Below are 13,138 nucleotides of genomic sequence, written 5' to 3' on the forward strand. Positions count from 1 at the left end.
AATCCACTTGTGTCCAACTTCATGCTCTGGACATGTGCCCAATGACAGTTTAGGGGAAATGACCTGCGTTAATTCTCTACGTGCGGGAGAGAGAGGGATAGCGGAATCTTAATCTCTGGGTTCCATCAAAGGCCAATGTAACCAACCCCCTTGACCTATGACATCTACAGGCGGTGGCATAGTGGTATTGTCACTGGACTAGTATTCCAGAGACCCAGGGTAATGCTCTGGGGACCCGGGTTTGAATCCCACCACAGCAGATGGTGAAATTTGAATTGAATAAAAAATTAACAGTCTGATGATAACCATTGACAAACATTGCTGATTGTCGTAAAAACGCATCTGGTTCACTAATGCCTTTTAGGGAAGGAACTCTGCCATCCTTACCCGGTCTGGCCTACATGTGACTCCAGACCCGCAGCAATGTCATTGACTCTTAAAAATTAATAAATGCTAGCTGAGCCAGCGATACCCACATCCCATGAACAAATAAAAAGTAAATGAATGAAAAATTGTCCACGGTAGCCACGGCTGGTTGCTATGGTCACCTGGAGGTAGGAAGCTCCTGGTCCTATTGGGGAGGGGCAATGAGAGCAGGTTGCTATGGTCACCTGGAGGTAGGAGTGGTTGGGTTTGCTCATTGTAAGCGTTTGGCTGCCATTTGATGGGCATCCTGGTGCAACGCTGCCCTGCGGACGGGCCTGGAACAGATGACTGGACAGTTTCCCGGCTCCTTTCTCCGACCTGCTGTCATATTATCCCTCTCTTTAGTTTCCACGACTACAGTATGAGATGTTCTTTCATTGGAAGGGTGGCTATTCCGCTTTGAGCCGCGTCTTGCTGTTGTGCCATGAGCTTGTGACTGTCGGGTGAGGGGAAAGTATGTGAGGGCAGACTGCACCGCACAGAATGGACCAGCTAACCAGCTGACAGAGGCAAGGTGTGAGGGGGAGGGGAGGTTAGGGAATGGGGGAAGGTGGGTGGGGGGGGGCAATGGGTCATAGGGGGAACTCACTGCACCAAACTGCTCTCGAGGGCTTTATTATCTGATTTTTAAGCCAAGGGAGAACTTTGCTGACTTGGCTATTTCTCAAAACCAGCCAGGCCCGATGTAGTAACTGAGCTCAAAGATTACCTGATATAATTTTAGGGAGCTGGCTCAGACCAAGCTGAAACCCTGGACCAACCTGTTGACCAGCCTGGAAAATCCAGGGATTGGAAAGAGTGTGGGGAAATACTCGTCCTTTTGGAGGTTTCGGTCTTGACAGGACTGACGCTCAACAGTCAGTGCATTGATTCTTAAATTGGTTGATTCTGATGTCGCAGTCTGTCCCCCACAAAATCCACGACAGTCACAGGAGAATGTTAGCAGAAGCCCCTGTGCACTGGCTTCTTTCCAAAGATGTTTTATCCGAAAGGCTGTCCTGCGGAATGGGATTTTTCCAACCTAAGTTCTTTCCTGGAATCCACACTCTCCATCAGTGTCAGTCAACCAATCAGAAATGAGTGAGATGACAAATTGTGAAACTCGGAATGGAAGAGTTCCCCTTTACACTTTGAACTGCTTGATGATCAGGAAGAGTCAGAGGTCGACTAGGTGTAACACTCCCACAACACGGCCCATCTCCAGGATTCACATTTTAATCCCCCTCCGCTTTGTCCTGAAACACTCCCAGGACAGGTACAGCATGGGGTTAGATACAGAGTAAAGCTCCCTCTACACTGTCCCACCAAACACTCCCAGGGCTGGTACAGCACAGGTTAGATAAAAAGTACAGCTCCCTCCTGATCCCCCCAGAGCCTGTTCACCATCTACAAGACACAAGTCAGGAGTGTGGTGGAGTCCTCTCCACTTGCCTGGATGATTGCAGCTCCAACAACACTCAAGAAGCTTGACACCATCCAGGACAAAAGCAGTCTGCTTGATTGGCACCCCATCCACAAACATTCATTCCCTCCACCACTGACGCACAGTGGCAGCAGTGTGTACCATTTACAAGATGTACTGCAGACACTCACCAAGTCTCCTTCGACAGCACCTTCCAAACTCACGACATCCACCATCTAGAAGGACAAGAACAGCAGATAGATGGGAACACCAGCATCTGGAAGTTCCCCTCCAATCACTCACCATCTAGACTTCGAAATATAATCACTATTCCTAGCAGCACATTGGGTGTACCTATACCACATGGACTGCAGCATTCAAGAAGGCAGCTCATCGCCACCTTCTCAAGGGCAACTAGGAATGGACAATAAATGCTGGCCTAGCCAACAAAGCACACGTCCCTTGAATGAAAAAAAACTCCCATCCCAGATACAGCATGGCTTAGATAAAGAGTAAACCTCCCTCTACACTGTCCCACCAAACACCCCCAGGGCAGGTACAGCACGGGGTTAGATACAGAGTAAAGCTCCCTCTACACTGTTCCATCAAACACTCCCAGGACAGGTACAGCACGGGGTCAGATACAGAGTAAAGCTCTTTCTACACTGTCCCCATCAAACACTCCCAGGGCAGGTACAACACGGGGTTAGATACAGAGTAAAGCTCCCTCTACACTGTCCCATCAAACACTCCCAGGACAGGTACTGCGTTGGCTGGTCCTAAATTAAAGTTGTGCTGTGCTGTTCCTGTCCCATACACTGTGACTTTTCCAATAATCACAGTTGAGGACGTGGTGATTAAAGACGGGATGAAGTTTTTGACCACTGTCCGTTGTGTTAGATTCGAGAGAGAAGAACAAAGTTAAGTAAATCCCATGGGAGACCTTTTAAGATTTCAATCTGCCTTTTCCAATATAAGCAACTCCTCTTCCCCTGTGTACAGAGCCTCAGAGATTAAATGCCAATGGTGTATGGGTGTGTTTGTGTCCAGTATCAATGCTACATATGTGTGTGTCTGCCTCCTCAGTGACTGCCTGCCAATGGCATGTGTCCGAGTCCCCTTTGACCTGATTGCCAGCGATACAATCCACCCTGATGTCAAGCGGGGGGAAGATTTCGTCCCTGAAGGCAGAGGGCAGGAAGAACTGGGCTGAATCATGGTGCTGACAAGGTGCAGCATTGCTGGGTTACGGGAGGGGGAGATGAAATATTGTCCTGGGGTTCTTCCTGTTGATTCTCGCACACTGTGAGGCACTCTGTAGCTGAGCAGCATGCTGTCACTTGCTGTCAACTGTGTAGAATGGTCACTTGGATGAGGCGACCCATGGGGAGCACCAGTAGGTTAGTGAGAAAGGGAAAGAAGAACATTGGCCTGGGGGCAGGGATGCCTTGTAGAGGTGTAACCCCCCCCCCACCCCTCCCGCACTCCCCCACCGCTGAGAGAATGAGGCCAATGAGCCACCTTTGAGTAGGTGCCTCCAAATCACTGAATGGCAATAGCACACCTTGGCATTGACTGAATGGCATTGGCCACGTTTGCCTGTATGTAAGTAACTACTTCTGCTTCCTTCAGCCTGAACGGAGATGCCCTGCAGGAACCATCATGGAGGAACCAAGTGCAGAGATGCCAACTGGTGCCCCACCCGAGTGCTGGTCGTGTAACCCCACCCTCTCTCCTCAGCCTACCGAATACACCTGTCAAACATGTGCTGAATCTTGGTTAGACCACGCCTGGAGCACCGCTCTGGTCTCCATTTTATAAAGAGGGGATACAGGCACTAGAGTGGGTGCAAAGGAAAGATACCCAAGGAAAATACCAGAGTTGAGAGGTTATAATGATTAGGAAAGCCTGAGGCATCGGGAATTCTTTCCTCCAGGAGAGACAGAGGTTTCTTAGATTGTGAAAGGGTTTGAAATGTTAGGGGTGGAGATGGTCTTTCCACTTACTGAGGAGACCAGAACTAGGGGGTTATCAACATAAGAGAGTCGCTAATAAATCCAACAGGGAATTCAGGAGACACTTCTTTCCCCAGGGAGAATGTGACACTCGCTCCCACAGAGAATGGCTGAGGAGCATTGCACAGATATTTCTAAGAGGAAGGTGGAAACACCCATGAGGGAGAAAGGATTAGAAGGATGTGTTGATGGGGTGAGAGGAAGAGGAAGGGGTGGAGGAGGCTCATTTGGAGTCTGAACACCAGCATTTGGACCAAGTGGCAGGTTTCTGTGCTGGAATTTCTACTTAACCCCAAATATGCTCTCAGGCTGAAGAGGACAATCACTCAGCCCACGCTCATCAGAAGTGGCATCAATTCTATCACAGTTAACCGACGGGTGCCACCCCAACCAGACACACACTACACCCCAACCAGACACACACTACACCCCAACCAGACACACACTACACTCCAACCAGACACACACTACACCCCAACCAGACACACACTACACTCCAACCAGACACACACTACACCCCAACCAGACACACACTACACTCCAACCAGACACACACTACACCCCAACCAGACACACACTACACCCCAACCAGACACACACAACACTCCAACCAGACACACACTACACCCCAACCAGACACACACTACACCCCACCCAGCCACACACTACACCCCACCCAGCCACACACTACACCCCAACCAGACACACACTACAACCCACCCAGACACACACTACACCCCACCCAGCCACACACTACACTCCAACCAGACACACACTACACCCCAACCAGACACACACTACACCCCAACCAGACACACACTACACTCCAACCAGACACACACTACACCCCAACCAGACACACACTACACCCCAACCAGCCACACGCTACACCCCAACCAGCCACACACTACACCTCAACCAGACACACACTACACCCCACCCAGCCACACACTACACCCCAACCAGACACACACTACACCCAACCGAGCCACACACTACACTCCAACCAGACACACACTACACCCCAACCAGCCACACACTACACCCCAACCAGCCAAAGACTACACCCCAACCAGCCACACGCTACACCCCAACCAGCCACAGACTAGATTCTAACCAGCCTTTCACAGCGTCAAGCCCTGAGTTGTCTTCATAGAGAGGCTGGGGATTTCTGAATCATTTGTGCCTATAAATAATTGGACAACTTGTATTCATAGAATGCCATCGCAGCAGTGAAGATCCCCAGACAGTTCACATGGAGTTGTGTAGAGGTGGTAAGGGTGGTGAGCAGGGTCCCAAAATTGGTTATATGAACACAGGATGGGCTGGCAGGGGTGCAGTTAGTAGAGATGTCAGCTGGATCAGAGGGGTTTCTAATGGTGAAGTGAGCTGTGGTTGGGGTTAGGGAGAGGATTGTGGAGAATTGGGATGACTGGTGTTACAATCGTGCCCAATGGGGGATATTAGCATGGACTGAGCGCTGATGGGGCTGGGAATGCAGGAGGGGCGGTTGATGGACTGCCAGGATAGAGTGGGCCTGCTCAGTGAGAGGTTATAGTGGGCTGGGAACTGGTTCTCCAATACAGTAGCAATCTATATGACAGTAGAGAACACTCACAGGTACAGTGCAGAATACAGAGCTCCATCAGCAATGTACAAACTGGCCAATGGGTAACAAAATCAGGACCTATTCATCTCTACACACACAGGGGCAGGGGGAAGCTTAGAAATAAATGTGTACACATGTACATATACACACACCACATATACATATACATACACACACATGTATACACACATATAGACACACAGTTACATACACACGTGCACATACATGCACACAAACACATACATACACACACACAAACATATTCACACACACACACACATGCATAAACACACACACACATATACAAGACATACAGATGCGCACCCAAGCACACATGCACAGTCTTACCTATATCTGTGTATAGTGGGATTGAGCTCAGGCTGGCAGAGTTTAGAATAGCAGAAGCTAGCAAAGAGTACACTTCTGAGCCATTTAATCTAACCCTGTGCTGTACCTGCACTGGGAGTGTTTGATGGGACAGTGTAGAGGGAGCTTTACTCTGTATCTAACCCATGCTGTAATTGCCCTGGGAGTGTTTGATGGGACAGTGTAAAGGAAGCTTTACTCTGTATCTAACCTGTGCTGTACCTGTCCTGGGAGTGTTTGATGGGACAGTGTAGAGGAAGCTTTACTCTGTATCTAACCTGTGCTGTACCTGTCCTGGGAGTGTTTGATGGGGACAGTGTAGAGGGAGCTTTACTCTGTATCTAACCTGTGCTGTACCTGTCCTGGGAGTGTTTGATGGGGACAGTGTAGAGGGAGCTTTACTCTCTATCTAACCTGTGCTGTACCTGTCCTGGGAGTGTTTGATGGGACAGTGTAGAGGAAGCTTTACACTGTATCTAACCCGTGCTGTACCTGTCCTGGGAGTGTTTGATGGGGACAGTGTAGAGGGAGTTTTACTCTGTATCTAACCCCGTGCTGTACCTGTCCTGGGAGTGTTTGATGGGGACAGTGTAGGGGGAGCTTTACTCTGTATCTAACCCTGTGCTGTACCTGTCCTGGGAGTGTTTGATGGGACAGTGTAGAGGGAGCTTTACTCTGGATCTAACCCGTGCTGTATCTACCCTGGGAGTGTTTGATAGGACAGTGAATCCCTACAAGGGGCCTGGGTGCCATTCCCCAGCTCTTATATCTCATACTTTAACGATCATAAAATTCAAACACACATGCACAAAGACAAAAATTTACAAACAGAAGACGAAGAGTGTGGTTGGGTTGCCCAGAGGCACAGTTTGTTTCCCACAGTGGCTTATGTGACTTGCAAGAAGATTAAACACCGGATAAGGCCAATGGGCCCCTCGAGTCTCTTCTGCCATTCAATAAGATCATGGCTGATCTTCTGCCTCAGCTCCACATTCCTGTACCAACCTCAATATCCCTTATTCCCTGCCCCAAAAACCTATCAACCTTTGTCTTCAATGTGCTCAACGATGGAGCATCCGTAACTCTCTGTGGTAGAAAATTCCAAAGATTCCTAATCCTTTGAGTGAAGAAATTACCTCTCACCTCAGCCCTAAATGGCCGACCTCTTATCCTGAGATGGTGCCCCCGTGTTCTAGATTCTCCAGCCGGGGGTGGGGGGAGGGAAACATTTTTCCTGGCACCTATCCTGTCAAGCCCCTTAAGAAATTTCTATATTTCAGTGAGATCACCTCTCAGTCCTCTAATGCCAGGGAACATCGACCTAGTTTCCTCGAGCTCTTAACAGAGGACAGCCCCCTCGTTCCAGGAACCCTCGGTGCAGCGAGTGAGATGCAAGCTCTGAACTCCCGCACTGAATTCGTATGCCTTACTTACTCACCCTCAGTTACTGACGCTGGTTCCTCCCACCAGACTTCTATAAGGAACGAGCAGCCTGTGACTGGTGTATCAGACCGTGCCCGTGGGTGAGTGTTCAGGCTCGGTGCCTGGCTCACCCACAGCCATCACCCCCACCCCCCCCAGCTCTGCCAGGCGGCAGTAACCGGTAGCATGATCATGGCTAAGTATTTCTTTGGTAAACCGTGCTCCCCACCTCCAAACCCCTCACCCCCCCCACCAGCCCACACTCCCATGGCCGCTCTCTGCCTAGGCCAGCACATGGACTGCCAAGAGATGACCAGCTACAGATAGGTAATGGGTTTACCCGGGGAGATACTGAGCCATGATCATCTGGCGCAGGAGCATTAGGCTCGGTGCGGATTGCTTCACTAACCCTAACCACTGCTCTCGCTTCTCTTTGCTCCTCGGCAGCAGGAGCAGGTAGACACCACCACTCCCCCACCCGATGGAGACCTGGGGCCCGCCAAGGAGTACTTTACCGGAGAAGACGTTGACCCTGGTGACCCCAGCTATGATTACGACTACGTTTACAGAGATTATTACGAGGACCCTTTGCCCACAGAGATTGGTCCAGGACTTCCTGTTGAGACCGAGGTGTACACAGAAGGAGTAAGTGACCAGAAGAACCTCAATACAGCCCCCTCACCTCTCAATGTTTCACTGGAAACCTGCCCTTCCCTGTTAATTGTATGTCATTGGTTGTATCTACTCCAATGTTGACATCCCCTGCCCTGTTCCGTGCACATATTTCTCCTGGTCTGTGTACACACTGTCTCCTGGCCTGTGTACACACTGTCTTCTGGCCTGTGTACACATTGTCTCCTGGTCTGTGTACATCTTGTCTCCTGGTCTGTGTACACATTGTCTCCTGGTCTGTGTACACGTTGTCTCCTGGTCTCTGTACACGTTGTCTCCTGGTCTGTGTACGTCTTGTCTCCTGGTCTGTGTACATGTTGTCTCCTGGTCTGTGTACATGTTGTCTCCTGGTCTGTGTACATGTTGTCTCCTGGTCTGTGTACACGTTATCCCCTGGTCTGTGTGCATGTCGTCTTCTGGTCTATGCACATGTTGTCTCCTGGTCTGTACATATTGTCTCCTGATCTCTATATATGTTGCCTCTTGGCTGTGTACACATTATCTCCTGGTCTCTTTACATGACATCTCTGAAGCCCCTTTATGTTCTGTTTCTTCACATTCGTCTTCTGTTCCCCCCAAGGTGTCAACCTGTGCTGCTCCCATACAATGCGGTCACCTCCTTGTGTTTTTTCGTTGTCTCTCTACTGTTATTTCCTCATTGGTTTTTCACTCTCGCAACTTCAGCCACCCTGCAACCCTTCCTGACGCCTTCCTTGCTGTCTGTGGTAATGTCACATCATCTCCTGCTGCGGTGATATCATCTCTTGCTGCAGTGATGTCATCTCCAGCTGCGGTGATGTCATCTCCTGCTGTGGTGACATCATCAGCGGTGGTGATGTCATCTGCTGTGGTGATGTCATTTCCTGCTGCATAGAAATCATTTGCTGCTGTGATGTCATACCTTTCGGTGGAGATGTCAAGTCCTGCTGCTGTGATGTCATCTCCAGCTGCGGTGATGTCATCTCCTGCTGCCGTGATGTCATCTCCTGTTCTGCCAAGCATTTGCACACTTCCTGTTAATCTATGATTCCATTTCCTAGGCATTGATATTGCATCTTTGCTGATGTGATGTTCAGCTCTCCGGAGCTCCGCTTTGATCCGAGCGATGCTATCTCTCATTCAGTGATACCATCGATCACTTCTATCAATCCGTGTCATGGCACCAGCCTGCCAGTGCCAGCTCCCTGTAGATAAAATGTCAGAATGTGTGCCCCTTGGAAGCTGGGCGCCATCTCGCATTTGACCGATGCCGTCCATTAGTTCCTTATAGTGACGTTGTGTTCCGTTCCACATGACGTCTTGTTCTTGGCGAAGCCGTCTCTGGTAACGGCGCCACTTCCAATGCTCGCTCTTCGGTTCATCCTCTACCAGAAACTGCCGTAATCTTGCCATGATGTGGGTCTGGGGGGGTGCGGGGTGGGGGGGGCGCAGAGTGCAGGTAGTAGGGGATTGGGGATGGTGAAGCATCAGGCACTGTTTACTGGGCAGGTAAGTTATTGACGTATAATAGAACACAACAGAGAGGAACCACCCACCCTGCCCCCACCGCAACCCCCGCAACCACAACTCCCCTGACTGCAACCACACCCGACCGCAACCCCCCAATGCCCCCACCACTCCCCCTGCTGCCCCCATGACGAGCAGATCGAGACAAAAGGGTGATTTGCCCCAGTGATTGCCTGTACATTCTGCTGTCAATCGCCAATCATTGTCAGCCAGAAACCTTCCCAGGGGGGGTTTGTAATCATCAGCCGTGTCACAAGGTCATGACAGCCCTTGCCTACCTCAGCTCTCTGCATGGCCCCCAGGACTGGTATCTCAATTCGATAGCTTTGAGTTGGGAGGGGAATGAGCTGTTTTTCCCAGGCCAGGATCGACGCTCCCCCTTCCCCGCCACCCCCCAACCCCCACCTCCCACCCCCCAACCCCCCAACCCCCACCTCCCACCCCCCAACCCCCCAAACCCCCCCACCCCCTCACCCCTCAAACCCCCCAACCTCCTCAGTCCCGCCACGCCTCACCACCCCCCCCCCCCCCCCCACCCCCTCCCCAGCCTCTTCCCCTACAGGCCCAGAGCCCAGTGGCTCTGGCGAGCGTTCACTCGCTGTCTGAGCTTCCAGCCCCGCCACAGGAGGTTGTGGTGTTTGAGACGGGAATCAGGTGTTTGGTTGTGAACTGGTGTTTTGTTCTTTCAGATGGCTTTGAGCGGATTGAAGGGAGAGAAAGGGGAGCCTGCAGTTGTTGAGCCCGTGAGTACCTGACCCTGTCCTGTCTGTCATCTCCAGGGCTGTGTATCTGTGCTATTGTGAGAGAAACTGGCTGATTACCCGAACGGGAGAGGGGAACCTCCTCTCTCACCCAACACCTCTCCCCCTCCTCTTCCCCTTCTCCCCTCCCCCTCCTCCTCTCCCCCTCCTCCCCATACCCCTCCTCCCCTCCCCCTCTCCTCCAATTCCTCCTCTACCTCCTCTCTCTCTCTCCCCATCTTCCTCTCCCCTTCCTCTCTTTCTCCATCCTCTCCTCCTCCTCCTCTTCTCCGCCACCTCCTCTCCCCTTCCTTCTCTTCCCTCCTCCTCTCCCCTTCCTTCTCTTCCCTCCTCCTCTCCCCTTCCTCCTCTTCCCTCCTCCTCTCCCGTCCTCCTCTTCCCAACTCTCTCTCGCTCCTATCTCACTCCTCTCTCTCTTCCCCTCCTCCTCTTCCCCCCTCCCCTTCCCCTCCTCCTCTCTCCCCTTCCCCTTCTCCTCTCTCCCTCCTCTTTCTCTCCTCTCTATCTCCCCTTCCTCCTCTTCTCTCCTCCCCTCCCTTCCTCTTCTCTCCCGGTCCTCCTCTTCCCCTCCCCTCCCCTCCCCCTCCTGTACCTGACTCTCTCTGTTTATTTGAAGGGTAATCACTCCCCCTCCTGTATCTGACTCTGATTCTCTCTGTTTATTTACAGGGGATGCTGGTTGAAGGTCCGCCTGGTCCAGAAGGCCCTGCGGTAAGTGACTGAACTGGGTTCAGGAGTTGTGTAGTCCCTAAATCATTCTCTTCCATGTGCCGCCAGATATTATCTCTGTCCCACTGAACCATCCACTCAGATGTTTACCCCCACCTGAATTTTCCCTGTGATGTTGCCACTGCCTTCAACCTGAATGAATCTTCCATTATTGAGTAAAGAGGAATGGAGGAGGAATGAGTAGGGAGGGTGGAGCAAAGATGGAGATATAGAGGGTGGAAGGGAGAGAGAGAAAAAGTGACAGCGAGCGAGAGGGAGGGTAGAGAGACAGAGTGGAGGATGGAGGTAGGAGAGAGAGAGAGCGAGCGAGGATGGAGGAGATAGAGAGGGGGAGAGTGGAAGATGGAGAGAGGGAGGGAGGGAGGAGAGAGGGAGAGGGAGGGAAGGGGAGTGGTGGAGAGAGAGAGGGATGGAAAGGGGAGAGAGAGTGGAAGGGAAGGGGGAAAGAGTGGGAGGGAGGAGGAGGAAGGGAAACAGCGTGGAGAAGTGAGTGAGGAAGAAAGAGAGAGGGAATGAGTGAGAGTGGAGGAGAGAGATAGGGAGCTAGGAGGAGACATATAGGGAGAGTGCTGGAGAGAGAGAGGGAGGGTGGAAGAGGGAGCGAGGGGCAGTGAGGGTGGAGGTTAGGGGGGTGTAGGGGAGAGGGAGATGGGTTTGGAGGGTAGTGAAAGAGGCTGAGTGTGGAGGATGGAGAGAGGGGTGAGGTTGGAGGAGAGAGAGGCTTCACTGTATCCTGGGTGAGGTTATATCTGGAAGGTGGGAGGCAGGGAGAGAGGATAAAGGTAGAGGGTGAGGTGGAGGGACAGTGTGAGATTGAAGGGCTTATTGAAGTAAAGCCAGCCTGCTTTGCGAGCTGGCCTCAGAGTGAGAAGGAACCTCTTCGGTTTCATGAGCCTCTCTGCTACACCAAGGGTGTGCTGCACTGTCACTTAAATGACATCTGAATCCCAGGTACTATGTGCCCGGTCAGGAGACCCTTCCCCATCCTATAGGACTTGTCAAAGAGGACCAGGATATTTTCCTGGTCTCCATACCAACATTGCTCTGTCCACCACAAACCAACAAGCTGACCATTCCTCTCCGTGGCATTCCTGCTGAGTGGTTGGGCTTGGATTCCGGAACGTTCTCTGCATTTCATAGCAGCTTCCTCTCTGAGATATCCCCATTGTTACACATGTGGTGCCTTTTCTCCCTGTTTTTCTCTCTCTCCTCTCCCTCACTCTCTATCCCTTTCACCCCTCCTCTTTCTCTCGCTCAGTCCCTCCTCTTCTTCCTCTCTCTCTCTCTCTCTCTTCCCCCCTCTCTCTCCTCTCCTTTTGGTAGGAAGAATATGGAGGAGTCACTTATTTCTTGGAAGATGCAAGTCTGGACGGGGTAGAGGAACACAGAGATCTCGCAGTACAAATGCACCGCTAAATGCGCACTAAAAGTTGCTCCATGCATTAGCAAGACCATAAAAATAGCAAAACAAGCACTAGGCTTTATTTCTTGATGGATAGAGTTGAAAAATAGGGAAGTAATGTTAAATATTATATTGTATTTTGGTTAGACCATATTTAGGCCAGAATTTAACGTCCTCCCACTGGTGGGTTTTGAGGTGGGGGTTGTGGGGGGGGGGGGGGGGTTGGGGGAGGTAGGCGGGGGTGCGGAGTGTGAAATTGGAGAAATGAGACTCTCCCCCGGGTTCCCGCAAGGTCTGACCGCTCAGCGATTTTACGCTGGGACGAAAGAGACCTTGGATGGGAAGCCCACCCTTACCCCAGCTCAGGCCCTTATTGGCCGCTAAAGGGCCACTTCCCGCCCAGCCTCAATTTTTAGGCTGGCGGGGGGATCAAGCTGGAGTGAGACCTCAGGTGGGAAGGAGTGGGGAGGGGCTGGCACCTCCATTGAAAGCCCCCGCCCGCTGGAGTCAGGTGCCTACCCCCCCACCCCCCGCCCTCTATTTAAGGTCCGGTGTCCTCTGGACTTCCCTCCTCACTGGCTGGACTTCAGTCCACCGCAGCTCCTGTCGCCAATCTGATTGCCCGGCAGCTCCCGAAGGCGGGGCTCCCCCGGTCGCCATATTATAAAAAGAGAGGGTACAGGGGCTCTGGAGAGGGTGCAGAGAAGATTGACAGCGACGATCCCAGTAATGTGTTTGGGGGGGGTGGGTGGGGGGGTGGTTGTTTGGGTGTGCCGATGAGGGTCTTTAAAACTATGCAGATTCAGAGAGAATATTTCCTCCTGTGTG

The 13,138-nt window shown here is 51.7% G+C and overlaps 1 protein-coding gene across 3 annotated transcripts in view; it reads left to right on the top strand.

Moving 5' to 3' along the window:
• Positions 1-13,138, top strand: part of LOC121291462 (collagen alpha-1(V) chain-like) — a 339,607-nt gene that overhangs the window by 172,187 nt on the left and 154,282 nt on the right. For all 3 annotated transcript variants that reach the window (XM_041212673.1, XM_041212674.1, XM_041212675.1), the window contains 3 exons: positions 7,688-7,885; positions 10,108-10,161; positions 10,849-10,890. In XM_041212673.1, coding sequence (XP_041068607.1) covers positions 7,688-7,885; positions 10,108-10,161; positions 10,849-10,890 — 294 coding nt within the window. The remainder of the gene's footprint in view (positions 1-7,687; positions 7,886-10,107; positions 10,162-10,848; positions 10,891-13,138) is intronic.

Source organism: Carcharodon carcharias, chromosome 19, assembly GCF_017639515.1.
Source record: "Carcharodon carcharias isolate sCarCar2 chromosome 19, sCarCar2.pri, whole genome shotgun sequence".
In the NCBI taxonomy this organism is placed as follows: Eukaryota; Metazoa; Chordata; class Chondrichthyes; order Lamniformes; family Lamnidae; genus Carcharodon; species Carcharodon carcharias.